At 53.3% G+C, this 26,015-nt stretch overlaps 1 protein-coding gene across 1 annotated transcript in view; it reads right to left on the bottom strand.

The window, feature by feature from the left end:
- The window catches only part of LOC130263345 (ryanodine receptor 1-like), a 93,854-nt gene that overhangs the window by 47,627 nt on the left and 20,212 nt on the right, over positions 1–26,015 (bottom strand). The window contains exons 8-16 of the mRNA XM_056510851.1: positions 23,814–23,988; positions 21,351–21,559; positions 17,693–18,054; positions 15,269–15,395; positions 14,075–14,235; positions 8,715–8,880; positions 5,657–5,743; positions 3,484–3,710; positions 671–797 (exon numbers count right to left, since the gene is read on the bottom strand). Of these exons, the coding sequence (XP_056366826.1) occupies positions 671–797; positions 3,484–3,710; positions 5,657–5,743; positions 8,715–8,880; positions 14,075–14,235; positions 15,269–15,395; positions 17,693–18,054; positions 21,351–21,559; positions 23,814–23,988 (1,641 nt within the window). The remainder of the gene's footprint in view (positions 1–670; positions 798–3,483; positions 3,711–5,656; positions 5,744–8,714; positions 8,881–14,074; positions 14,236–15,268; positions 15,396–17,692; positions 18,055–21,350; positions 21,560–23,813; positions 23,989–26,015) is intronic.

The raw sequence follows: 26,015 nt of genomic DNA, 5'->3' as shown, positions 1-26,015 counted from the left end.
ATACACCTGGGGGGAAAAAGGGAATTTGGGGTCAGGTGTGACCAGGTGTGCTCCAGGAGTGACCTAGATGAGCCCTGAGTGTGCCCCAGGTGTGGCAGTGGAACTGCAGCAGGTCCTGCCGCTCCCACAGCTCCAGGATGTCAATACACCTGTAAATAGGAGAGAATTTGGGGTCAGGTGTGCCCCAGGTGTGCCTGGATTATCCACAGGTGTCCCTAGATGAGCTCTGACTGTCTCTGAGTGTGCCCCAGGTGTGCCCAAATGAGCCCTGACTTTGCTCATGTGTGGCAGTGGAACTGCAGCAGGTCCTGACGCTCCCACAGCTCCAGGATGTCGATGCACCTGGGAAAAGGAGAGAATTTGGGGTCAGGTGTGCCCCAGGTGTGCCCCAGGTGTGCCTGGATTATCCCCAGGTGTCTCTAGGTGAGCCCTGAGTGTCTCTGAGTGTGCCCCAGGTGTGCCCAAATGAGCCCTGACTGTGCTCATGTGTGGCAGTGGAACTGCAGCAGGTCCTGCCGCTCCCACAGCTCCAGGATGTCGATGCACCTGCGAAAAGGGGGAAGAATTTGGGGTCAGGTGTGCCCCAGGTGTGCCTGGATTATCCCCAGGTGTGCCTAGATGAGCCCTGAGTGTGCCCAGGTGTGCCCAGGTGTGCCCCAGGTGTGCCCACGTGGCTGCAGAGCGCGTGCGCCACGCGGTTGTTGCCCAGCGCGCACACGGCGCAGTACAGGCGCAGCGTGTGGCAGTGGAACTGCAGCAGGTCCTGCCGCTCCCACAGCTCCAGGATGTCGATGCACCTGGGAAAAGGGGGAAGAATTTGGGGTCAGGTGTGACCAGGTGTGCCTGGATTATCCCCAGGTGTGCCTACATGAGCTCTGAGTGTGCCCAGGTGTGCCCAGGTGTGCCCCAGGTGTGGCAGTGGAACTGCAGCAGGTCCTGGCGCTCCCACAGCTCCAGGATGTCGATGCACCTGAGGGAGGAAAAAAAAGGGAATTTGGGGAGGGGAGGGTGTGACCAGGTGTGCTCAGGCTGTCTCCAGGTGTACCTAGGTGTGCTCAGGTGTGCCCTGGGTGTCTCAGGCTCTGCCCTGGCTGTCTCCAGGTGTACTCAGGTGTACCCAGGTGTGTCCCCAGGTGTGTCCCAGGTGTGTCCTGGCTGTACCTAGATGTGCACTGGCTGCCTCCAGGTGTGCTCTGGCTGCCCCTGTGTGTGCTCAGGTGTACCCACGTGAGTCCCAGGTGCCCCCAGCTGTACCCACGTGTGCTCAGGTGTACACAGGTGTGTCCCAGGTGTACCCAGGTGTGCCCTGGCTGTCTCTGGCTGTGCTCTGGCTGTCTCCAGGTGTACCTAGGTGTGCTCAGGTGAGTCCCAGCTATACCCAGGTGTACTCAGGCTATACCCAGATGTCCCCAGGTGTACCCAGGGTGTCTCTGGCTGTGCCCTGGCTGTCTCCAGGTGTACCCAGGTGTGCTCAGGTGTGCCATGGCTGTACCTAGGTGTACTCAGGCTATACCCAGGTGTACTCAGGTGTGTCCCAGATGTGTCCCAGGTGTCCCCAGGTGTGCTCAGGCTATACCCAGGTGTGCCGAGGTGTACCCAGGTGTGCCGTGGCTGTACCCAGGTGTACTCAGGCTATACCCAGGTGTACTCAGGTGTGTCCCAGGCGTGCTCAGGCTATACCCAGGTGTGTCCTGGCTGTGCCTAGATGTGTCCTGGCTGTCTCCAGGTGTACCCAGGTGTACTCAGGTGAGTCCTAGCTATACCCAGGTGTACTCAGGCTATACCCAGGTGTACTCAGGCTATACCCAGGTGTAATCAGGTGTATCCCAGGTGCGCTCAGGTGTGCCGAGGTGTACCCAGGTGTACCCAGGTGTACTCAGGTGTGCTGTGGCTGTACCCAGGTGTACCCAGGTGCCCCCAGGTGTGCCCACCTGTCCTCCTCGGGGATGTGCAGCGCCATCATCTGCAGGGGCTGGCTGCACTCCACGGCCCAGCCCTGGCGCTCGCCCAGCCGCGCGCTCTCCACGCCCAGCTGCGCCCCCGGCAGGTGTGCCCAGGTGTGCCCAGGTGTGCCCAGGTGTGCCCAGGTGTATCCTGGCTATCTCCTGGTGTACCTAGGTGTGCTCAGGTGTGCCCAGGTGTATCCTGGCTATCTCCTGGTGTACCTAGGTGTGCTCAGGTGTGCCCAGGTGTGCCCTGGCTATATCCAGGTGTACCTAGGTGTGCCCAGGTGTGCCCAGGTGTGCCCTGGCTGTCTCCTGGTGTAGCTAGGTGTGCTCAGGTGTGCCCAGGTGTGCCCTGGCTATCTCCAGGTGTACCCAGGTGTGCCCTGGCTGTCTCTGGCTGTGCTCTGGCTGTCTCAAGGTGTACCTAGGTGTGCTCAGGTGTGCCCTGGCTCTGCTCAGGTGTGTCCCAGGCGTGCTCAGGCTATACCCAGGTGTGTCCTGGCTGTGCCTAGATGTGCTCTGGCTGTCTCCAGGTGTACCCAGGTGTACTCAGGTGAGTCCCAGCTATACCCAGGTGTACTCAGGCTATACCCAGGTGTCCCCAGGTGTGCCCAGGGTGTCTCTGGCTGTGCCCTGGCTGTCTCCAGGTGTACCCAGGTGTGCTCAGGTGTGCCATGGCTGTACCCAGGTGTACTCAGGCTATACCCAGGTGTGCCCAGGTGTGCCCAGGGTGTCTCTGGCTGTGCCCTGGCTGTCTCCAGGTGTACCCAGGTGTACTCAGGTGAGTCCTAGCTATACCCAGGTGTGCTCAGGCTATACCCAGGTGTGCTGAGGTGTACCCAGGTGTGCTCAGGTGTGCCGTGGCTGTACCCAGGTGTACTCAGGCTATACCCAGGTGTACTCAGGTGTGTCCCAGGTGTGCTCAGGCTATACCCAGGTGTACCCAGGTGTGCCGTGGCTATACCCAGGTGTACCCAGGTGCCCCCAGGTGCCCCCAGGTGTGCCCACCTGTCCTCCTCGGGGATGTGCAGCGCCATCATCTGCAGGGGCTGGCTGCACTCCACGGCCCAGCCCTGGCGCTCGCCCAGCCGCGCGCTCTCCACGCCCAGCTGCGCCCCCGGCAGGCGGCTCCAGGTGTGCCCAGGTGTGCCCAGGTGTGCCCTGGCTGTCTCCTGGTGTACCTAGGTTTGCTCAGGTGTGCCCAGGTGTGCCACAGGTGTGCCCTGGCTGTCTCTGGCTGTGCTCTGGCTGTCTCCAGGTGTACCCAGGTGTACTCAGGTGAGTCCTAGCTATACCCAGGTGTACTCAGGCTATACCCAGGTGTACTCAGGTGTGTCCCAGGTGTGTCCCAGGTGTCCCCAGGTGTGCTCAGGTGTGCTCAGGCTATACCCAGGTGTACTCAGGTGTGTCCCAGGTGTGCCCAGGTGTGCTCAGGCTATACCCAGGTGTGCCAAGGTGTACCCAGGTGTACCCAGGTGTGCCGTGGCTATACCCAGGTGTACCCAGGTGTACCCAGGTGTGTCCCAGGTGTGCCCACCTGTCCTCCTCGGGGATGTGCAGCGCCATCATCTGCAGGGGCTGGCTGCACTCCACGGCCCAGCCCTGGCGCTCGCCCAGCCGCGCGCTCTCCACGCCCAGCTGCGCCCCCGGCAGGCGGCTCCAGGTGACGGGGCTCAGGTGCTGGATCAGCAGCCGGGGCGGGCACTGCGGCGCCGGGTTCTGCCGCTCGCTGCTGAACATGGCGGCCGAGATCGGCATGATGTTCTGGGAATGGGGCAGGGTTTAGTAGGATTTAATATCATTTAATAGAATTTAATAGAATTTAATGTAATGTAATGGGCATGATGTTCTGGGGGGGGGGTTTATTAGAACTTAATTTCCTTTAATGGAATTTAATAGAATTTAATAGAATTTAATAGAATTTAATAGAATTTAATGTAATGTAATGGGCATGATGTTCTGGGGGGCAGGGTTTATCAGAACTTAGTATAACTTAATAGAATTTAATAGAATTTAATAGAATTTAATAGAATTTAATAGAATTTAATAGAATTTAATGTAATGGGCATGATGTTCTGGGGGAGAGGGTTTATCAGAACTTAATATCATTTAATAGAATTTAATAGAATTTAATAGAATTTAATGTAATGTAATGGGCATGATGTTCTGAGAATGGGACAGGATTTATTAGGACTTAATAGAATTTAATAGAATTTAATAGAATTTAATAGAATTTAATGGAATTTAATAGAATTTAAGGTAATGTAATGGGCATGATGTTCTGAGAATGGGGCAGGGTTTAGTAGGATTTAATATCATTTAATAGAATTTAATATAATATAATATAAAATAATGTAATGTAATGGGCATGATGTTCTGGGGGGACAGGGTTTAATAGAGTTTAATAGAATTTAATAGAATTTAATAGAATTTAATGTAATGTAATGGGCATGATGTTCTGAGAATGGGACAGGATTTATTAGGACTTAATAGAATTTAACAGAATTTAATAGAATTTAATACAAAATAGTGAAATGTAGTGTAATGTAATAGGCATAATGTTCTGGGGGGGAGAATTTAATAGGATTTAATATCATTTAATAGAATTTAATAGAATTTAATGTAATGTAATGGGCATGATGTTCTGGGGGGGAGGATTTATTAGAACTTAATTTAATTTAATAGAATTTAATAGAATTTAATAGAATTTAATAGAATTTAATGTAATGTAATGGGCATGATGTTCTGAGAATGGGACAGGGTTTATTAGAACATAATATAATTTAATAGAATTAATTATAATTTAATATAAAATAATGTAATGTAATGCAATATAAAATAATGGGAATGATGTTCTGAGAATGGGACAGGATTTATTAGGATTTAAAATCATTTAATATAATTTAATATAAAAAAATGTGATGTAATATAGCGTAATGGGCATGATGTTCTGGGGGGATAATATAATATAATATATATATAATATAATATAATATTATATAAATATAATATAATATAATATAATATATATATATAATATAACATAATATAATATAATATAATATAATATATATATAATGTAATATAATGTAATATAATATAATATAAAAACAAAACAAAATAAAATAAAATAAAACTAAACTAAACTAAACTAAACTAAAATAAAATAAAATAAAATAAAATAAAATGAAATAAAACACAATAAAATAAAATAAAATAATATAAAATAAAATAAAACGAAATAAAATAAAACAAAACAAAATAAAATATATAAATAAAATAAAATAAAAGAAAATAAAACGAAATAAAATAAAATAAAATAAAACACAATAAAATAAAATAAAATAAAATAAAATAAAATAAAATAAAATAAAATAAAATAATAAATAAAACTAAATAAAATAAAATAAAATAAAATAAAATGAAATAAAACAAAACAAAATAAAATAAAATAAAGTATAATAAAATAAATATAAATAAAATAAAACTAAATAATATAAAATAAAATAAAATGAAATAAAATAAAACAAAACAAAATAAAATATATAAACAAAATAAAATAAAATAAAATAAAATGAAACAAAATAAAACAAAATAAAATATATAAATAAAATAAAATAAAATAAAACAAAATAAAATAAAATAAAATAAAATAAAATAAAATAAAATAAAATAAAATAAAATAAAATAAAAAAATATACCAAGTGTACCTTGAGCTTGCCCAGCTCGAACTGCAGCACGTTCTGGGTGCTGGGCTGCACGAAAACCGCCGGGAACAGTTTGGTGTTGGGCTCCACCTGGGCCAGAACCCCAAAATTCGGCTGTGAGACCCCAAAGCTCACCTGGGACCCCAAAAATCCAACCTGGGAACCCCCAAATCTCACCTGGGACCCCAAAAATCCAACCTGGGACCCTCCAAAATCTCACCTGGGACCCCAAAAATCCAACCTGGGAACCCCCAAATCTCACCTGGGAACCCCCAAATCTCACCTGGGGTGGGATCCCCACCCAAAATCTCACCTGGGAACCCCCAAAATCTCACCTGGGGTGGGACCCCCACCCAAAATCTCACCTGGGACCCCCCAAAATCTCACCGGGGGGGGGTCTGAGCTCACCTGGGGCAGGGACCCCACCCCAAATCTCACCTGGGGAAGGTCAGAGCTCACCTGGGACAGGTCTGAGCTCACCTGGGGAGGGTCTGAGCTCACCTGGGACAGGTCTAATCTCACCTGGGTCAGGTCTAATCTCACCTGGGGTGGGTCAGAGCTCACCTGGGGAGGGTCAGAGCTCACCTGGGATAGGTCAGAGCTCACCTGGGTCAGGTCTAATCTCACCTGGGTCAGGTCTGAGCTCACCTGGGACAGGTCTAATCTCACCTGGGGCGGGGTCAGAGCTCACCTGGGTCAGGTCTAATCTCACCTGGGTCAGGTCTGAGCTCACCTGGGACAGGTCTAATCTCACCTGGGTCAGGTCTAATCTCACCTGGGGAGGGTCTGAGCTCACCTGGGACAGGTCTGAGCTCACCTGGGACAGGTCTAATCTCACCTGGGTCAGGTCTAATCTCACCTGGGACAGGTCTAATCTCACCTGGGACAGGTCTAATCTCACCTGGGGCGGGTCAGAGCTCACCTGGGTCAGGTCTGATCTCACCTGGGACAGGTCTAATCTCACCTGGGGAGGGTCAGAGCTCACCTGGGACAGGTCTAATCTCACCTGGGTCAGGTCTAATCTCACCTGGGGAGGGTCAGAGCTCACCTGGGTCAGGTCTAATCTCACCTGGGGAAGGTCTGAGCTCACCTGGGGCAGGTCTGAGCTCACCTGGGGCAGGTCAGAGCTCACCTGGGGCAGGTCTAATCTCACCTGGGTCAGGTCTAATCTCACCTGGGGCAGGTCAGAGCTCACCTGGGTCAGGTCTAATCTCACCTGGGGAGGGTCAGAGCTCTCCTGGGGAGGGTCTGAACTCACCTGGGTCAGGTCTAATCTCACCTGGGACAGGTCTGAGCTCACCTGGGACAGGTCTGAGCTCACCTGGGGAAGGTCTGAGCTCACCTGGGGAGGGTCTGAGCTCACCTGGGACAGGTCTGAGCTCACCTGGGTCAGGTCTAATCTCACCTGGGACAGGTCAGAGCTCACCTGGGTCAGGTCTAATCTCACCTGGGTCAGGTCTAATCTCACCTGGGACAGGTCAGAGCTCACCTGGGACAGGTCTAATCTCACCTGGGTCAGGTCTAATCTCACCTGGGACAGGTCTGAGCTCACCTGGGGAAGGTCTGAGCTCACCTGGGGCGGGTCTGAGCTCACCTGGGTCAGGTCTAATCTCACCTGGGACAGGTCAGAGCTCACCTGGGACAGGTCTAATCTCACCTGGGACAGGTCTAATCTCACCTGGGGAGGGTCAGAGCTCACCTGGGGAGGGTCAGAGCTCACCTGGGTCAGGTCTGAGCTCACCTGGGACAGGTCTGAGCTCACCTGGGTCAGGTCAGAGCTCACCTGGGACAGGTCTAATCTCACCTGGGGAGGGTCAGAGCTCACCTGGGAAGGGTCAGAGCTCACCTGGGGAGGTTCTGAACTCACCTGGGGCAGGGACCCCACCCCAAATCTCACCTGGGATAGGTCAGAGCTCACCTGAGGAGGGTCAGAGCTCACCTGGGACAGGTCTAATCTCACCTGGGTCAGGTCTAATCTCACCTGGGGAGGGTCTAATCTCACCTGGGACAGGTCTGAGCTCACCTGGGACAGGTCTAATCTCACCTGGGGCGGGTCAGAGCTCACCTGGGTCAGGTCTAATCTCACCTGGGGAGGGTCAGAGCTCACCTGGGGCAGGGACCCCGCCCCAAATCTCACCTGGGTCAGGTCTAATCTCACCTGGGTCAGGTCTAATCTCACCTGGGACAGGTCTGAGCTCACCTGGGGAGGGTCAGAGCTCACCTGGGACAGGTCTAATCTCACCTGGGTCAGGTCTAATCTCACCTGGGGAAGGTCTGAGCTCACCTGGGGAGGGTCAGAGCTCACCTGGGACAGGTCAGAGCTCACCTGGGGAGGGTCTGAGCTCACCTGGGGAAGGTCTGAGCTCACCTGGGGAGGGTCAGAGCTCACCTGGGACAGGTCTGAGCTCACCTGGGGAGGGTCAGAGCTCACCTGGGTCAGGTCTAATCTCACCTGGGTCGGGTCTAATCTCACCTGGGACAGGTCAGAGCTCACCTGGGACAGGTCTAATCTCACCTGGGGAGGGTCAGAGCTCTCCTGGGGAGGGTCTGAACTCACCTGGGTCAGGTCTAATCTCACCTGGGACAGGTCTGAGCTCACCTGGGACAGGTCTGAGCTCACCTGGGGAAGGTCTGAGCTCACCTGGGGAGGGTCTGAGCTCACCTGGGACAGGTCTGAGCTCACCTGGGTCAGGTCTAATCTCACCTGGGACAGGTCAGAGCTCACCTGGGTCAGGTCTAATCTCACCTGGGTCAGGTCTAATCTCACCTGGGACAGGTCAGAGCTCACCTGGGACAGGTCTAATCTCACCTGGGACAGGTCTAATCTCACCTGGGACAGGTCAGAGCTCACCTGGGTCAGGTCTAATCTCACCTGGGACAGGTCAGAGCTCACCTGGGACAGGTCTAATCTCACCTGGGTCAGGTTTAATCTCACCTGGGTCAGGTCTAATCTCACCTGGGACAGGTCAGAGCTCACCTGGGGCGGGTCAGAGCTCACCTGGGTCAGGTCTAATCTCACCTGGGACAGGTCTAATCTCACCTGGGGCGGGTCAGAGCTCACCTGGAAGAAGGTGTTGATCTCCTTGCCGTTGGCAGTGAAGGTCATCAGCCCCGTGGCCAGGTCCACCAGGCAGCCGATGACCAGGTCAGTGTGGGTGACCCTCGCCTGCTGCGTGGGGGCGGCGAACTCCCCCCCCCACACCATGTAGCAGTCGCTGCGTTTGATGCTGGGGAGGGGGAGAAAAAAAAGGTGAGACCCCCGAGAAAATCCCCAGAAAAATCGCCAAGAAAATCGCCAAAAAAATCCCCAAAAAAATCCCCCAGAAAATCCCAAAAAAAATCCCCCCAAAATCCCCAATTTAACCCCCACACCATGCAGCCGTCGCTGCGTTTGATGCTGGGGAGGGGGAGAAAAAAAGGTGAGACCCCCGAGAAAATCCCAAAAAAAATCCCCAAAAAAACCCCAAAAAAATCCCGCAAAAAATCGCCAGGAAAGTCGCTAAAAAAACTGCCAGAAAAATCGCCCAAAAATTCGCCAGAAAAATCCCCCCAAAATCGCTAAAAGTATCGCCAAAAAAATCCCCAAAAAATCACGAAAAAAATCACCAGAAAAATCACCCCAAAAATCCCCAAAAAATCGCCCCAAAAAAATCCCGAGAAAAAATCACCAGAAAAATCGCCAGAAAAATCGCCAGAAAAATCAACCAAAAAATCCCTAAAAAAATCGCCAGAAAAATCGCCAGAAAAATCAACCAAAAAATCCCCAAAAAAATCACCCAAAAAATCACCAGAAATTCACCCCAAAAATCCCCAAAAAATCGCCCCAAAAAAATCCCGAGAAAAAATCACCAGAAAAATCGCCAGAAAAATTGCCAGAAAAATCAACCAAAAAATCCCCCAAAAAAATCCCCCAAAAAATCGCCAGAAAAATCAACCAAAAAATCCCCAAAAAAAATCACCCAAAAAATCCCCCAAAAAATCGCCAGAAAAATCGCCAGAAAAATTGCCAGAAAAATTACCCAAAAAATCGCCAGAAAAATCGCCCAAAAAAACCCCAAAAAAATCGACCAAAAAATCACCAAAAAATCGCCAGAAAAATTCCCCCCAAAAAATCCCAAAAAAAATCCCCCCCAAAATCCCCAATTTAACCCCCACACCATGCAGCAGTCGCTGCGTTTGATGCTGGGGAGGGGGAGAGAAATAGGTGAGACCCCCGAGAAAATCCCAAAAAAAATCCCCAAAAAAATCCCCCCAAAAATCCCGCAAAAAATCGCCAGGAAAGTCGCTAAAAAAATTGCCAGAAAAATCGCCCAAAAATTCGCCAGAAAAATCCCCCCAAAATCGCTAAAAGTATCGCAAAAAAAATCCCCAAAAAATCACGAAAAAAATCACCAGAAAAATCACCCCAAAAATCCCCAAAAAATCGCCCCAAAAAAATCCCGAGAAAAAATCACCAGAAAAATTGCCAGAAAAATCAACCAAAAAATCCCCCAAAAAATCCCCAAAAAATCGCCAGAAAAATTGCCAGAAAAATTACCCAAAAAATCGCCAGAAAAATCGCCCCAAAAATCCCCAAAAAATCGCCCCAAAAAAATCCCGAGAAAAAATCACCAGAAAAATCGCCAGAAAAATCAACCAAAAAATCCCCCAAAAAATCACCCAAAAAATCGCCAGAAAAATTACCCAAAAAATCGCCAGAAAAATCGACAAAAAAAATCGCCCGAAAAATCGCCAGAAAAATTCCCCCCCAAAATCCCCCAGAAAATCCCAAAAAAATCCCCCCAAAATCCCCAATTTAACCCCCACACCATGCAGCAGTCGCTGCGTTTGATGCTTGGGAGGGGGAGAAAAAAAGGTGAGACCCCCGAAAAAATCCCAAAAAAAATCCCCAAAAAAATCGCCAAAAAAATCCCGCAAAAAATCGCCAGGAAAGTCGCTAAAAAAATTGCCAGAAAAATCGCCCAAAAATTCGCCAGAAAAATCCCCCCAAAATCGCTAAAAGTATCGCCAAAAAAATCCCCAAAAAATCACCAGAAAAATCCCCCCAAAATTGCTAAAAGTATCGCCAAAAAAATCCCCAAAAAATCACGAAAAAAATCACCAGAAAAATCACCCCAAAAATCCCCAAAAAATCGCCCCAAAAAAATCCCGAGAAAAAATCACCAGAAAAATCGTCAGAAAAATTGCCAGAAAAATCAACCAAAAAATCCCCCAAAAAAATCACCCAAAAAATCGCCAGAAAAATCAACAAAAAAATCCCCCAAAAAATCCCCCAGAAAATCCCCAGAAAAATTGCCAGAAAAATCAACCAAAAAATCCCCCAAAAAAATCACCCAAAAAATCGCCAGAAAAATTGCCAGAAAAATTACCTAAAAAATCGCCAGAAAAATCGCCCAAAAAATCCCTAAAAAAATCGACCAAAAAATCCCCCAAAAAATCGCCAGAAAAATCACCCAAAAAATCGCCAGAAAAATCAACCAAAAAATCCCCCAAAAAATCGCCAGAAAAATTGCCAGAAAAATTACCCAAAAAATCGCCAGAAAAATCGCCCAAAAAATCCCCAAAAAAATCGACCAAAAAATCGCCAGAAAAATTCCCCCCAAAAAATCCCAAAAAAAATCCCCCCCAAAATCCCCAATTTAACCCCCACACCATGCAGCCGTCGCTGTGTTTGATGCTGGGGAGGGGGAAAAAAAAAGGTGAGACCCCCGAGAAAATCCCCAGAAAAATCCCAAAAAAAATCCCCCCAAAAATCCCGCAAAAAATCGCCAGGAAAGTCGCTAAAAAAATTGCCAGAAAAATCGCCCAAAAATTCGCCAGAAAAATCCCCCCAAAATCGCTAAAAATATCGCCAAAAAAATCCCCAAAAAATCACGAAAAAAATCACCAGAAAAATCACCCCAAAAAATCGCCCAAAAAAAATCCCGAGAAAAAATCACCAGAAAAATCGCCAGAAAAATTGCCAGAAAAATCAACAAAAAAATCCCCCAAAAAATCCCCCAAAAAATCGCCAGAAAAATCAACCAAAAAATCCCCCAAAAAATCACCCAAAAAATCGCCAGAAAAATTGCCAGAAAAATTACCCAAAAAATCGCCAGAAAAATCGCCCAAAAAATCCCCAAAAAAATCGACAAAAAAAATCGCCCGAAAAATCGCCAGAAAAATTCCCCCCAAAAAATCCCCCAGAAAATCCCAAAAAAATCCTCCCCAAAATCCCCAGTTTAACCCCCACACCATGCAGCAGTCGCTGCGTTTGATGCTGGGGAGGGGGAGAAAAAAAGGTGAGACCCCCGAGAAAATCCCCAGAAAAATCCCAAAAAAAATCCCCCCAAAAATCCCGCAAAAAATCGCCAGGAAAGTCGCTAAAAAAATTGCCAGAAAAATCGCCCAAAAATTCGCCAGAAAAATCCCCCCAAAATCGCTAAAAGTATCGCCAAAAAAATCCCCAAAAAATCACGAAAAAAATCACCAGAAAAATCACCCCAAAAATCCCCAAAAAATCGCCCCAAAAAAATCCCGAGAAAAAATCACCAGAAAAATCGCCAGAAAAATTGCCAGAAAAATCAACCAAAAAATCCCCCCAAAAAATCACCCAAAAATCGCCAGAAAAATTGCCAGAAAAATTACCCAAAAAATCGCCAGAAAAATCGCCCAAAAAATCCCCAAAAAAATCGACAAAAAAAATCGCCCGAAAAATCGCCAGAAAAATTCCCCCCAAAAAATCCCCCAGAAAATCCCAAAAAAAATCCCCCCCAAAATCCCCAATTTAACCCCCACACCATGCAGCAGTCGCTGCGTTTGATGCTGGGGAGGGGGAGAGAAAAAGGTGAGACCCCCGAGAAAATCCCCAGAAAAATCCCAAAAAAAATCCCCAAAAAATCCCAAAACCCAGATCCCACTTTGAGGTCCCAGACCCCATTTTTGGGATCCCACCCCAGACCCCACTCTGAGGTCCCACTCCAGACCCCATTTTTGTGGATCCTATTTTAGGATCCCATTTTTAGGATCCCACCCCAGACCCCATTTTGGGGATCCCATTTTGGATCCCACCCCAGACCCCATTTATGGGATCACCTGGGGGTCCCACCCCAGACCCCATTTTGGGGTCCCATTTTTAGGATCCCACCCCAGATCCCATTTTGGGGTCCCACCCCAGACCCCATTTTTGGGATCCCTTGGGGATCCCACCCCAGACCCCATTTTTGGGATCCCATTTTAGGATCCCATTTTTAGGATCCCACCCCAGACCCCACTTTAGGATCCCATTTTTAGGATCCCACCCCAGATCCCATTTTTGGATCCCACCCCAGATCCCATTTTTGGGATCCCATTTTAGGATCCCATTTTTGGATCCCACCCCAGACCCCATTTTTGTGGATCCCATTTTAGGATCCCATTTTTAGGATCCCACCCCAGACCCCACTTTAGGATCCCATTTTTAGGATCCCACCCCAGATCCCATTTTTTGGATCCCACCCCAGACCCCATTTTGGGATCCCATTTTGGGGTCCCACCCCAGACCCCATTTTTGTGGATCCTATTTTAGGATCCCATTTTTAGGATCCCACCCCAGACCCCACGTTGGGGATCCCATTTTGGGGATCCCATTTTAGGATCCCACCCCAGACCCCATTTTGGGATCCCATTTTTAGGATCCCACCCCAGACCCCATTTTTGTGGATCCTATTTTAGGATCCCATTTTTGGATCCCACCCCAGACCCCATTTTGGGATCCCATTTTTGGATCCTACCCCAGACCCCAATTTTGTGGATCCCATTTTAGGATCCCATTTTTAGGATCCCACCCCATTTTAGGATCCCATTTTGGGGTCCCACCCAGATCCCATTTTAGGATCCCACCCCAGATCCCATTTTGGGGTCCCACCAGACCCCATTTTGGGATCCCATTTTAGGATCCCACCCCAGACCCCATTTCTGGGATCCCATTTTTAGGATCCCACCCCAGACCCCATTTTTGGGATCCCATTTTTGGATCCCACCCCAGATCCCATTTTGGAGTCCCTCCCCAGACCCCATTTTTGGGATCCCATTTTAGGATCCCATTTTTAGGATCCCACCCCAGACCCCATTTTAGGATCCCTCCCCAGACCCCATTTTTGGGGATCCCATTTTAGGAATCCATCTCAGATCCCATTTTAGGATCCCACCCCAGACCCCATTTTTGTGGATCCTATTTTAGGATCCCACCCCAGATCCCATTTTTAGGATCCCATTTTAGGATCCCACCCCAGACCCCACTCTGGGGTCCCACCCCAGACCCCATTTTAGGATCCCATTTTTGGATCCCACCCCAGATCCCATTTTAGGATCCCACCCCAGATCCCATTTTAGGATCCCATTTTAGGATCCCATTTTTGGATCCCATTTTTGGGACCCCATTTTGGGTCCCCCCGTGCCCACCTGTCGTGCACGTTGCCGCGCTCGTCGCCCATGGTGACGGTGACGCTGCGCACGCGGCTCAGCTCGAACTCGGGGTCGTGCTGGTGGAAATGGGGGGTGACCCAGCCCACCCAGGCACTGCCCGGCTCCTGCCCCGCGAACAGCCGGACGGAATAGTAGTACTGGGGACAAGGGGTGACAAAGTTAGGGACAGGGGGACACAGGGACAGGGACATGAGGACAGGGATTTGGGGACAGGGACATGGGGACAGGGACATGGGGACAGGGACATGGGGACAGGGATTTGGGGACAGGGACATGGGGACAGGCACTGCCCGGCTCCTGGCCCGCGAACAGCCGGACCGAGTAGTAGTACTGGGGACAACAGGGGTGACAACAGGGGACAGGTTAGGGACATGGGGACAGAGATATGGGAAAGGGGACAGGGTTAGGGACATGGGGACAGGGTTAGGGACATGGGGACAGGGATTTGGGGACAGGGACAGGGGGACAGGGATTTGGGAATGGGGACAGGGTTAGGGACATGGGACAACAGGTGACAGGATTAGGGACATGGGGACAGGGATTTGGGGACAGGGTTAGAGACATGGGGACAGGGTTAGGGACACGGGGACATGGGGACAGGGATTTGGGAATGGGGACAGGGACACAGGGACACAGGGTTGGGGGATTTTGGGGTGTTTTTGTTGTTTTTAAGTTTTTTGGGGTATTTTTGGGTATTTTGGGGTGGTTTTAGGTGTTTTTGGGGTCCCTACCGTGGTGGTGTTCACGATGACCTCGGGGTTTGGGGTATTTTGGGGTGATTCTGGGGTATTTTTGGGGTATTTTTGGGGTGATTTTGGGGTTTTTTGGGTGTTTTTGGGGTCCCTACCATGGTGGTGTTCACAATGACCTCCGGGTTTGGGGTTTTTGGGGTTTCTGAGATTTTTGGGGTGATTTTGGGGTATTTTTGGGGGGTTTTTGGGGGGATTTGGGGTTTTTAAGGTTTCTGAGATTTTTGGGGTATTTTTGGGGTAGATTTTGGGTATTTTGGGGTCCCTACCGTGGTGGTGTTCATGATGACCTCGGGGTTTGGGGTTTTTTGGGTGATTCTGGGTTTTTTTGGGGGGGTTTGGGGTTTTTAAGGTTTTGGGGGTATTTTAGGGGTATTTTGGGGTATTTTTGGGGTGATTTTGGGTATTTTGGGGTCCCCACCGTGGTGGTGTTCATGATGACCTCGGGGTCGTCCCTCTCGTCCGGCACCACGTCCTCCTCCAGCCTGGGCACGGGGGGAGGGGCGGGGGGGGGCGCAAACGGGGTTTTCCTGCCCTTGAACAGGAACCTGGGGGGGGGGGCACGTGGGGGGAGGGGGTCACCCCGATTTGGGGACCCCCCCCAGAAATTGGGGACCCCCCCAGGGATGGGTGTCACCCCCTTTTAGTGACACTCAGAAATTTTGGACCACCCCAGGGATGGGAGTCACCCCCTTTTTGGGGAACCCCCAGAAATTTGGGGACCCCCCAGGAATAAATGTCACCCCGATTTGGGGACCCCCAGAAATTGGGGACCCCCTTTTGGTGACCCCCAGAAATTGGGGACCCCCCCCAGGGATGGGTGTCACCCCCTTTTGGTGACCCCCCAGAAATTTGGGGACCCCCTTTTGATGACCCTCAGTGACTAGGGACCCCGTTTTTGGGGACCCCCAGAAATTGGGGACCCCCTTTTGGTGACCCCCAGAAATTTGGGGACCCCCCCCAGGGATGGGTGTCACCCCCTTTTGGGGACCCCCCAGAAATTTGGGGACCCCCCAGGGATGGGTGTCACCCCCTTTTCCTTGCCCCCCAGGGATCAGGAACCCAAATTTTCCCACCCCCCAGGAATTTGGGACCCCCTTTTTGACACCCCCCATGGATCAAGGACCCCCCCACCCCATTTCTCCCACCCCCCACCCCAATTTAGACGCCCCCACCCCATTTTTAGACCCCCCCCACCCCATTTTTAGACCCCCCCACCCCATTTTAGGACCCCCCCACCCCATTTTTAGACCCTCCCACCCCATTTTAGGACCCCCCCACCCCATTTTAGGACCCCCCCACCCCATTTTAGGACCCCCCCACCCCATTTTTAGACCCTCCCACCCCAATTTAGGACCCCCCCACCCCATTTTAGGACCCCCCCACCCCATTTTTAGACCCTCCCACCCCATTTTAGGACCCCCCCACCCCATTTTAGGACCCCCCCACCCCATTTCGGGACCCCCACTCACCCCATTTTCGGACCCCTATCCCCATTTCTCCCACCCCCCACCCCATTTTTAACCCCCCCCACCCCATTTTTAGACCCCCCCACCCCATTTTTAGACCCCTCACCCCATTTTAGGACCCCCCAACCCCATTTTAGGACCCCCTCACCCCATTTTTAACCCCCCACCCCATTTTAGGACCCCCCCCACCCCATTTTTAGACCCCTCACCCCATTTCCCCCCCCACTAACCCCATTTTAGGACCCCCCCAACCCCATTTTAGGACCCCTCACCCCATTTTTAAACCCCTCCAACCCCATTTTAGGACCCCCCCACCCACTTTTAAACCCCCCCCACCCCATTTTAGGACCCCCCCACCCCATTTTTAAATCCCCCCACCCCATTTTAAAATCCCCCCACCCAATTTTTAACCCCCCCCACCCCATTTTTAAACCCCCCACCCCATTTCCCCCCCAACTCACCCCATTTTTAAACCCCCCACCCATTTTTAGACCCCTCACCCCATTTTAGGACCCCCCCAACCCCATTTTAGGACCCCTATCCCCATTTCTCCCACCCCCCACCCCATTTTAGGACCCCTCACCCCATTTTTCCCACCCCCCACCCCATTTTAGGACCCCCCCACCCACTTTTAAACCCCCCCACCCCATTTCGGGACCCCCACTCACCCCATTTTCGGACCCCTATCCCCATTTCTCCCACCCCCCACCCCAATTTAGGACCCCCTCACCCCATTTTTAAACCCCCCCCACCCCATTTTAGGACCCCCCAACCCCATTTAGGACCCCCCCCACCCCATTTTAGGACCCCCCCACCCCATTTCGGGACCCCCACTCACCCCATTTTCGGACCCCTATCCCCATTTCTCCCACCCCCCACCCCATTTTTAACCCCCCCCACCCCATTTTTAGACCCCCCCACCCCATTTCCCCCCCCACTAACCCCATTTTAGGACCCCCCCACCCCATTTTTAAACCCCCCCACCCCATTTTTAGACCCCTCACCCCATTTTAGGACCCCCCACCCCATTTTTCCCACCCACCACCCCATTTTAGGACCCCCCCACGCCATTTTTAACCCCCCCACCCCATTTTCTCCCACTCCCCAGCCCATTTTTAGACTCCTCACCCCATTTCCCCCCCCAACCACCCCATTTTAGGACCCCCCAACCCCATTTTAGGACCCCCTCACCCCATTTTTAAACCCCCCCACCCCATTTTAGGACCCCCTCACCCCATTTTTAACCCCCCCACCCCATTTTAGGACCCCCTCACCCCATTTTTAACCCCCCCCACCCCATTTTGGGACCCCCCCACCCCATTTCAGGACCCCCACTCACCCCATTTTTAAACCCCCCCACCCCATTTCGGACTCACCCCCTCCTCCCCTTGCCCTTCTCGGTGCTCGCGTCCTTCTCCTCCTCCCCCTTCTGCTCCTTGGCCCCTCCCCCCTTCTCGCCGCCCCCCTCCCCGCCCTCCCCGCCCCCCCCCTCCTCGGAGCGGACCCCCGCCCGCCTCCTCAGCCTCTCGAACTCCGAGAGGGGCTCGGGGGGCTCCTCGGGGGGCTCCGGGGGGGGCAGGGGGGTGGCGCCGGGGGTGCAGCGGAAGGCGGCGTGGAACTGCACGGGCAGGCTGAGCCGCAGGAACTGCAGCGCCGGGGGAGGGGCGGGGGTGCCCGGGGGGCGGTGGCACAGGCGGAGACACGGCGGGGAGTCCACGGTGCCGTCCACGCGGGTCACCTGGGGGGGCAGGAGACACATTTGGGGACATTTGGGGACATTAGAGACACGTTTGGGGTGGCACAGGCGGAGACACGGCGGGGAGTCCACGGTGCCGTCCACGCGGGTCACCTGGGGGGGCAGGGGACACATTTGGGGACATTTGGGGACATTAGAGACACATTTGGGGTGGCACAGGCACAGACACGGCGGGGAGTCCACGGTGCCGTCCACGCGGGTCACCTGGGGGGGCAGGGGACACATTTGGGGACATTTGGGGTCATTGGGGACATTAGAGACACATTTAGGGACATTAGAGACACATTTAGGGACATTTGGGGACATTTGGGATGTCACCTGTGGGGACAAGTGACACATTTAGGGACATTAGGGACACATTTAGGGATATTTGGGAGACATTTGGGGACATTTAGGAACATCAGGGACAAATCTGGGGACATTTGGGACACATTTAGGGACATTTGGGACACATTCGGGGACATTTGAGGACATTTGGACACATTAGGGGACATTTGGGGACATTTAGGGACATTAGGGGGGTGGCATTTGGGGTGGCACAGGCGGAGACACGGCGGGGAGTCCACGGTGCCGTCCACGCGGGTCACCTGGGGGGGGGACAGGGGACAGGGGACACATTTGGGGACACATTTGGGGACATTAGGGGACATTTAGGGACACATTTAGGGACATTAGAAAACATTTAGGGACATTAGGGGACATTATGGGACATTAGAGACACATTTAGGGACATTTAGGAACATTAGCAACACATTAGGGGACCTTTGGGATGTCACCTGTGGGGACAAGTGACACATTTAGTGACATTAGGGACACATCTGGGGACATTTAGGGACATTAGAGACACATTTGGGACACATTTAGGCATATTAGGGACACATTTGGGGACATTTGGAGACATTTGGGATGTCAACTGTGGGGACAAGTGACACATTTAGGGACATTTGGGGACATCTTGGGACATATTTAGGGACATTATGGGACATTTGGGGACACTAAGGGACACATTTAAGGACATTTGGGACACATTTAGGGACATTAGGGGACATTAGGGGGGTGGCATTTGGGGTGGCACAGGCACAGACACGGCGGGGAGTCCACGGTGCCGTCCACGCGGGTCAGCTGGGGGGGCAGGGGACATTTGGGGACAGGTGACACATTTGGGGAAACATTTGGGGACATTTAGGGACATCTTAGGGACACATTTAGGGACATTAGGGGTCTTTATGGGACATTTAGGGGACATTAAGGACGCATTAGGGACACATTTGGGGACACATTTGGGGACATTTAGGAACATCAGGGACAAATTTGGGGACATTTGGGAGACATTTAGGAACATTTGGGGACATTTTGAGGTCATTAGGGGACATCAGAGACACATTTGGGGACATTTGGGGGTGCCCGGGGGGCGGTGGCACAGGCACAGACACGGCGGGGAGTCCACGGTGCCGTCCACGCGGGTCACCTGGGGGGGGACAGGGGACATTTGGGGACATTTAGGGACATTAGGAGACGTTAGGGACACTTTTAAGGACGTTTGGGGGCACTAGGGACACATTTAGGGACATTTGGGGACATTTGGGGACATTAGGGACACATTTAGGGATATTAAAGGACATTTGGGACACATTTAGGGACATTTAGGGACATTAAGGGACATATTTAGGAACACATTTGGGGACATTTGGGACAAACCCCTCACCTCCAGCTGGGGATGATGAGGAGGAACTGGGATGAACTGGGATGAACTGGGGCAAACTGGGACAAACTGGGGGTGAACCAGGGACCCCAGACCCCCCCCGGACCCCTCCTCACCTCTAACTGGGGGTGATCTGGTGGAACTGGGACGAACTGGGATGGACTGGGATGAACTGGGACGAACTGGTACGAACTGGGGCAGGCTGTGGCTGAACCAGGGACCCCAAACCCCCCCAGGACCCCCCAGGACCCCCCTCACCTCCAGTTGGGGGTGATCTGGTGAAACTGGGACGAACTGGGGCAGGCTGTGGCTGAACCAGAGACCCCAAACCCCCCCAGGACCCCCCTCACCTCTAACTGGGGGTGATCTGGTGAAACTGGTACGAACTGGGGCAGGCTGTGGCTGAACCAGGGACCCCTCCCCAGCTCCTCACCTCTAACTGGGGGTGATCTGGTGGAACTGGGACGAACTGGGGCAGGCTGTGGCTGAACCAGAGACCCCAGACCCCCCCAGGACCCCCCCTCACCTCTAACTGGGGGTGATCTGGTGGAACTGGGACGAACTGGGGCAGGCTGTGGCTGAACCAGAGACCCCCCAAACCCCCCCCAGGACCCTCCCCATCCCTCACCTCTAACTGGGGATGGTCTGGGGGCACTGGGATGAACTGGGGCAGGCTGTGGCTGAACCAGGGGACCCCAGACCCCCCAGACCCCCCCAGGACCCCCCTCACCTCTAACTGGGGGTGATCAGGAGGAACTGGTACGAACTGGGGCAGGCTGTGGCTGAACCAGAGCGCGATGGGGGGACCCCAGACCCCCCCAGGACCCCCCTCACCTCTAACTGGGGATGGTCTGGTGGAACTGGCACGAACTGGGGCAGGCTGTGGCTGAACCAGGGACCCCAAATCCACCCAGGACCCCCCCTCACCTCTAACTGGGGGTGATCTGGTGAAACTGGGACGAACTGGGGCAGGCTGTGGCTGAACCAGAGACCCCAAACCCCCCCAGGACCCCCCTCACCTCTAACTGGGGGTGATCTGGTGAAACTGGTACGAACTGGGGCAGGCTGTGGCTGAACCAGGGACCCCTCCCCAGCTCCTCACCTCTAACTGGGGGTGATCTGGTGGAACTGGGACGAACTGGGGCAGGCTGTGGCTGAACCAGAGACCCCAGACCCCCCCAGGACCCCCCCTCACCTCTAACTGGGGGTGATCTGGTGGAACTGGGACGAACTGGGGCAGGCTGTGGCTGAACCAGAGACCCCAAATCCACCCAGGACCCTCCTCACCTCTAACTGGGGGTGATCAGGAGGAACTGGTACGAACTGGGGCAGGCTGTGGCTGAACCAGAGCGCGATGGGGGGACCCCAGACCCCCCCAGGACCCCCCTCACCTCTAACTGGGGATGGTCTGGTGGAACTGGCACGAACTGGGGCAGGCTGTGGCTGAACCAGAGACCCCTCCCCAGCTCCTCACCTCTAACTGGGGATGATCTGGGGGCACTGGTACGAACTGGGGCAGGCTGTGGCTGAACCAGAGACCGCAACCCCCCCCAGACCCCCCCAGGACCCCCCTCACCTCTAACTGGGGATGGTCTGGGGGCACTGGTACGAACTGGGGCAGGCTGTGGCTGAACCAGAGCGCGATCGGCCGTTTCATGTTGATGGCGAAGGGCTCGTAGCCCTCCTGCAGCCCGCAGATGCCGAAGTAGCGCAGGGTGGCCACGTCCTGGCCCAGGTTCAGGTGCCCCTCCTGGTCCAGGCCCAGGCTGCACACGGGGACAAAGCCTGGGGAGACCCCAGACCCATTTCAGAGACCCCAGACCCATTTCAGAGAACCCAGACCCAATTCAGAGACACCCCACAGCCCCCAGCCCCACGTCCTGGCCCAGGTTCAGGTGCCCCTCCTGGTCCAGGCCCAGGCTGCACACGGGGATTAAGCCTGGGGAGACCCCAGACCCAATTCAGAGACACCCCAGAGACCCCAGACCCATTCCAGAGACACCCCAGACCCAATTCAGAGACCCCAGACCCATTTCAGAGACCCCAGACCCAATTCAGAGACACCCCTGGAACATCCAGACCCATCCTTGGGGCTCTCAGATCCACCTCAGATTCCTCCAGACTCCCCGAGATCCACCCCAGATCCATCCTTGGAACCCCCAGACCCATTTCAGAAACCCCAGACCCAATTCAGAGCCACCCCACAGCCCCCAGCCCCACGTCCTGGCCCAGGTTCAGGTGCCCCTCCTGGTCCAGGCCCAGGCTGCACACGGGGACAAAGCCTGGGGGAGACCCCAGACCCAATTCAGAGACCCCAGACCCAATTCAGAGACACCCCAGAGAACCCAGACCCAATTCAGAGACACCCCAGAGAACCCAGACCCAATTCAGAGACACCCCTGGAACATCCAGACCCATCCTTGGGGCTCCCAGACCTAGCCCAGATTCCTCCTGACTCCCCCAGATCCATCCCAGATCCATCCTTGGAGACCCCAGACCCATTTCAGAGACCCCAGACCCAATTCAGAGACCCCAGACCCATCTCAGAGACCCCAGACCCATTTCAGAGACCCCAGACCCAATTCAGAGACCCCAGACCCATCTCAGAGACCCCAGACCCATTTCAGAGCCCAGACCCAATTCAGAGACCCCAGACCCAATTCAGAGACACCCCACAGCCCCCAGCCCCACGTCCTGGCCCAGGTTCAGGTGCCCCTCCTGATCCAGGCCCAGGCTGCACACCGGGACAAAGCCTGGGGGAGACCCCAGACCCAATTCAGAGACACCCCAGACCCAATTCAGACACCCCAGACCCAATTCAGAGACACCCCTGGAACATCCAGACCCATCCTTGGGGCTCTCAGATCCACCTCAGCTTCCTCCAGACTCCCCGAGATCCACCCTAGATCCATCCTTGGAACCCCCAGACCCATTTCAGAGACCCCAGACCCAATTCAGAGCCGGGACCCCAGACCCAATTCAGCGCTGCCCAGAGACCCCAGACCCAATTCAGAGCTGCCTGGCCCAGAGACCCCAGACCCATTTCAGAGACACCCCAGAGACCCCAGACCCATTTCAGAGACCCCAGACCCATTTCAGAGCTGGACCCCAGACCCAATTCAGAGACCCCAGACCCAATTCAGAGACACCCCTGGAACATCCAGACCCATCCTTGGGGCTCTCAGATCCACCTCAGATTCCTCCAGACTCCCCGAGATCCACCCCAGATCCATCCTTGGAACCCCCAGACCCAATTCAGAGACACCCCAGACCCAATTCAGAGACCCCAGACCCAATTCAGAGACACCCCAGAGACCCCAGACCCAATTCAGCTCCAGAGACCCCAGACCCATTTCAGAGACACCCCAGAGACCCCAGACCCATTTCAGAGACCCCAGACCCATTTCAGAGACACCCCAGAGCCATTTCAGAAACCCCAGACCAAATTCAGAGACCCCAGACCCAATTCAGGGACACACCAAAGACCCCAGACCCAATTCAGAGCCACCCCAGAGACCCCCAGACCATCCTTGGGGCTCCCAGATCCCCCCACACTCACCCCAGACCCCTCCAGACTCAGCCCAGATTCATCCTTGGAGCCCCCAGACCCATTTCAGAGACCCCAGACCCAACTCAGAGACCCCAGACCCATTTCAGACCCATCCTTGGAACCCCCAGACCCAATTCAGAGACCCCAGACCCAATTCAGATCCATCCTTGGAACCCCCAGACCCATTTCAGAGACACCAAAACCAACTCAGAGACCCCAGACCCATCCTTGGAACCCCCAGACCCAATTCAGAGACACCAGACCCATTTCAGACCCATCCTTGGAACACCCAGACCCAATTCAGACACCCCAGACCCAATTCAGATCCATCCTTGGAGCCCCCAGACCCAATTCAGAGACCCCAGACCCATTTCAGACCCACCCCAGAGCCCCCAGACCCCTCCAAATCCCCCCCAAATCCCCCGAAACCCACCCCAGACCCCCCAAAAATCCCCCCCAGACCCCCCAAAAACCCAGCCCCCCGCTCACCGTCGGCCACCTCGAAGTCCCTGAAGGCCACCTCGGAGCCCCCAGACCCAATCAGGGCCTCCCCGTTGAGGGTGAAGCTCATGTGACACTCGCCCAGGTCGATGAGGCAACCGACCACGTCCCCAGCTTGCCAGGGGCGGCCAAAGGGCTCGCTGCCCACGTGCCAGCGCTGGGCCTGGGGTCACAGAGAGGTCACGGGGTCACCCAGGGGTCACGGGGTCACCCAGGGGTCACGGGGTCACCCAGGGGTCACAGGGACATCAGGGGTCAGAGGGGACACCAGGGGGTCACCCAGGGGTCACAGGGACCCACCACGTCCCCAGCTTGCCAGGGGCGGCCAAAGGGCTCGCTGCCCACGTGCCAGCGCTGGGCCTGGGGTCACACAGGGGTCACTGGGGTCACACAGGGGTCACACGGGGGTCAGGGGTCACACAGGGGATCACACAGGGGGCACACAGGGGTCACAGGGGTCACCCAGGGGTCACGGGGTCACCCAGGGGTCACAGGGACCCACCACGTCCCCAGCTTGCCAGGGGCGGCCAAAGGGCTCGCTGCCCACGTGCCAGCGCTGGGCCTGGGGTCACACAGGGGTCATTGGGGGTCACACAGGGGTCACAGAGAGGTCACGGGGTCACACAGGGGTCACAGGGACATCAGGGGTCAGAGGGGACACCAGAAAGTCACGCAGGGGTCACAGGGATCACACAGGGGTCACGGGGGTCACACAGGGGTCACAGGGATCACAGAGGTCACGGGGTCACACAGGGGTCACGGGGTCACACAGGGGTCACGGGGACCCACCACGTCCCCAGCTTGCCAGGGGCGGCCAAAGGGCTCGCTGCCCACGTGCCAGCGCTGGGCCTGGGGTCACAGAGAGGTCAGGGGTCACTCAGGGGTCATCGGGGTCACACAGGGGTCAGAGGAACATCAGAGATCACAGGGATCACACAGGGGTCACAGGGACACCAGGAGGTCACAGGGGTCACCCAGGGGTCACGGGGGTCACACAGGGGTCACGGGGTCACACAGGGGTCACAGAGAGGTCACGGGGTCACCCAGGGGTCACAGGGACATCAGGGGTCAGAGGGGACACCAGAAAGTCACACAGGGGTCACAGGGATCACACAGGGGTCACAGGGACACCAGGAGGTCACAGGGGTCACACAGGGGTCACGGGGTCACACATGGTCACAGAGATGTCATTGGGTCACACAGGGGTCACACAGGGGTCACGGGGTCACACAGGGGTCACAGGGACACCAGGGGGTCACACAGGGGTCACAGGGACATCAGGGTCACCAGGGACATTAGGAGGTCATGAGGTCACACAGGGGTCACACAGAGGTCACAAAGGGGTCACACAGAGGTCACAGAGGGCACCAGGAGGTCACAGGGGCCGGAGAGACACCGGGGGTCACCCAGGGGTCACAGGAACATCAGGGGTCACAGGGGTCACCCAGGGGTCACCCAAGGGTCACAGGAACATTAGGGGTCACAGGGGTCACACAGGGGTCACACAGAGGTCATGGGGTCACAGGGGTCACACAGGGGTCACACAGGGGTCCCCAAATCTCCTTTTTTTGTCCTCAAGTGTCCTTTCCATGTCCCCAAACGTCCTTTTTTTGCCTTTTTGTGTCCCCAAATGTCCATTTTGAGCCCCCAAATGTCCTTTCTTTCCCTTTTCATGTCCCCAAATGTCCCCAAATGTCACTTTCATGTCCCCAAATCTCCTTTTTTTCCCTTTTCATGTCCCCAAATGTCACTTTTATGTCCCCAAATGTCCTTTTCATGTCCCCAAATGTCCTTTTTCTCCCTTTTTTCATCCCCAAATGTCCTTTTTTTCCTTTTTCATGTCCCCAAATGTCATTTTTTTGCCTTTTCATGACCCCAAACGTCCCTTTAGAGTCCCCAAATGTCCTTTTCATGTCCCTAAATGCCCCTTTTTTCCCTTTTCATGTCCCCAAATGTCCCCAAATGTCACTTTTATGTCCCCAAATGTCCTTTTCATGTCCCCAAATGCCCTTTTTTTCCCTTTTCATGTCCCCAAATGCCCTTTTCATGTCCCCAAATGTCCCCAAATGTCATTTTTTTCCCTTTTCATGTCCCCAAATCTCCTTTTTTCCCCATTTTCACGTCCCCAAATGTCCCTTTTATGTCCCCAAATGTCCTTTTCATGTCCCCAAATGTCCTTTTTCTCCCTTT

The sequence above is a fragment of the Oenanthe melanoleuca genome, chromosome 25 (assembly GCF_029582105.1).
Source record: "Oenanthe melanoleuca isolate GR-GAL-2019-014 chromosome 25, OMel1.0, whole genome shotgun sequence".
Lineage (NCBI taxonomy): Eukaryota > Metazoa > Chordata > Aves > Passeriformes > Muscicapidae > Oenanthe > Oenanthe melanoleuca.
This window is presented reverse-complemented; position numbering and strand designations above follow the sequence as displayed.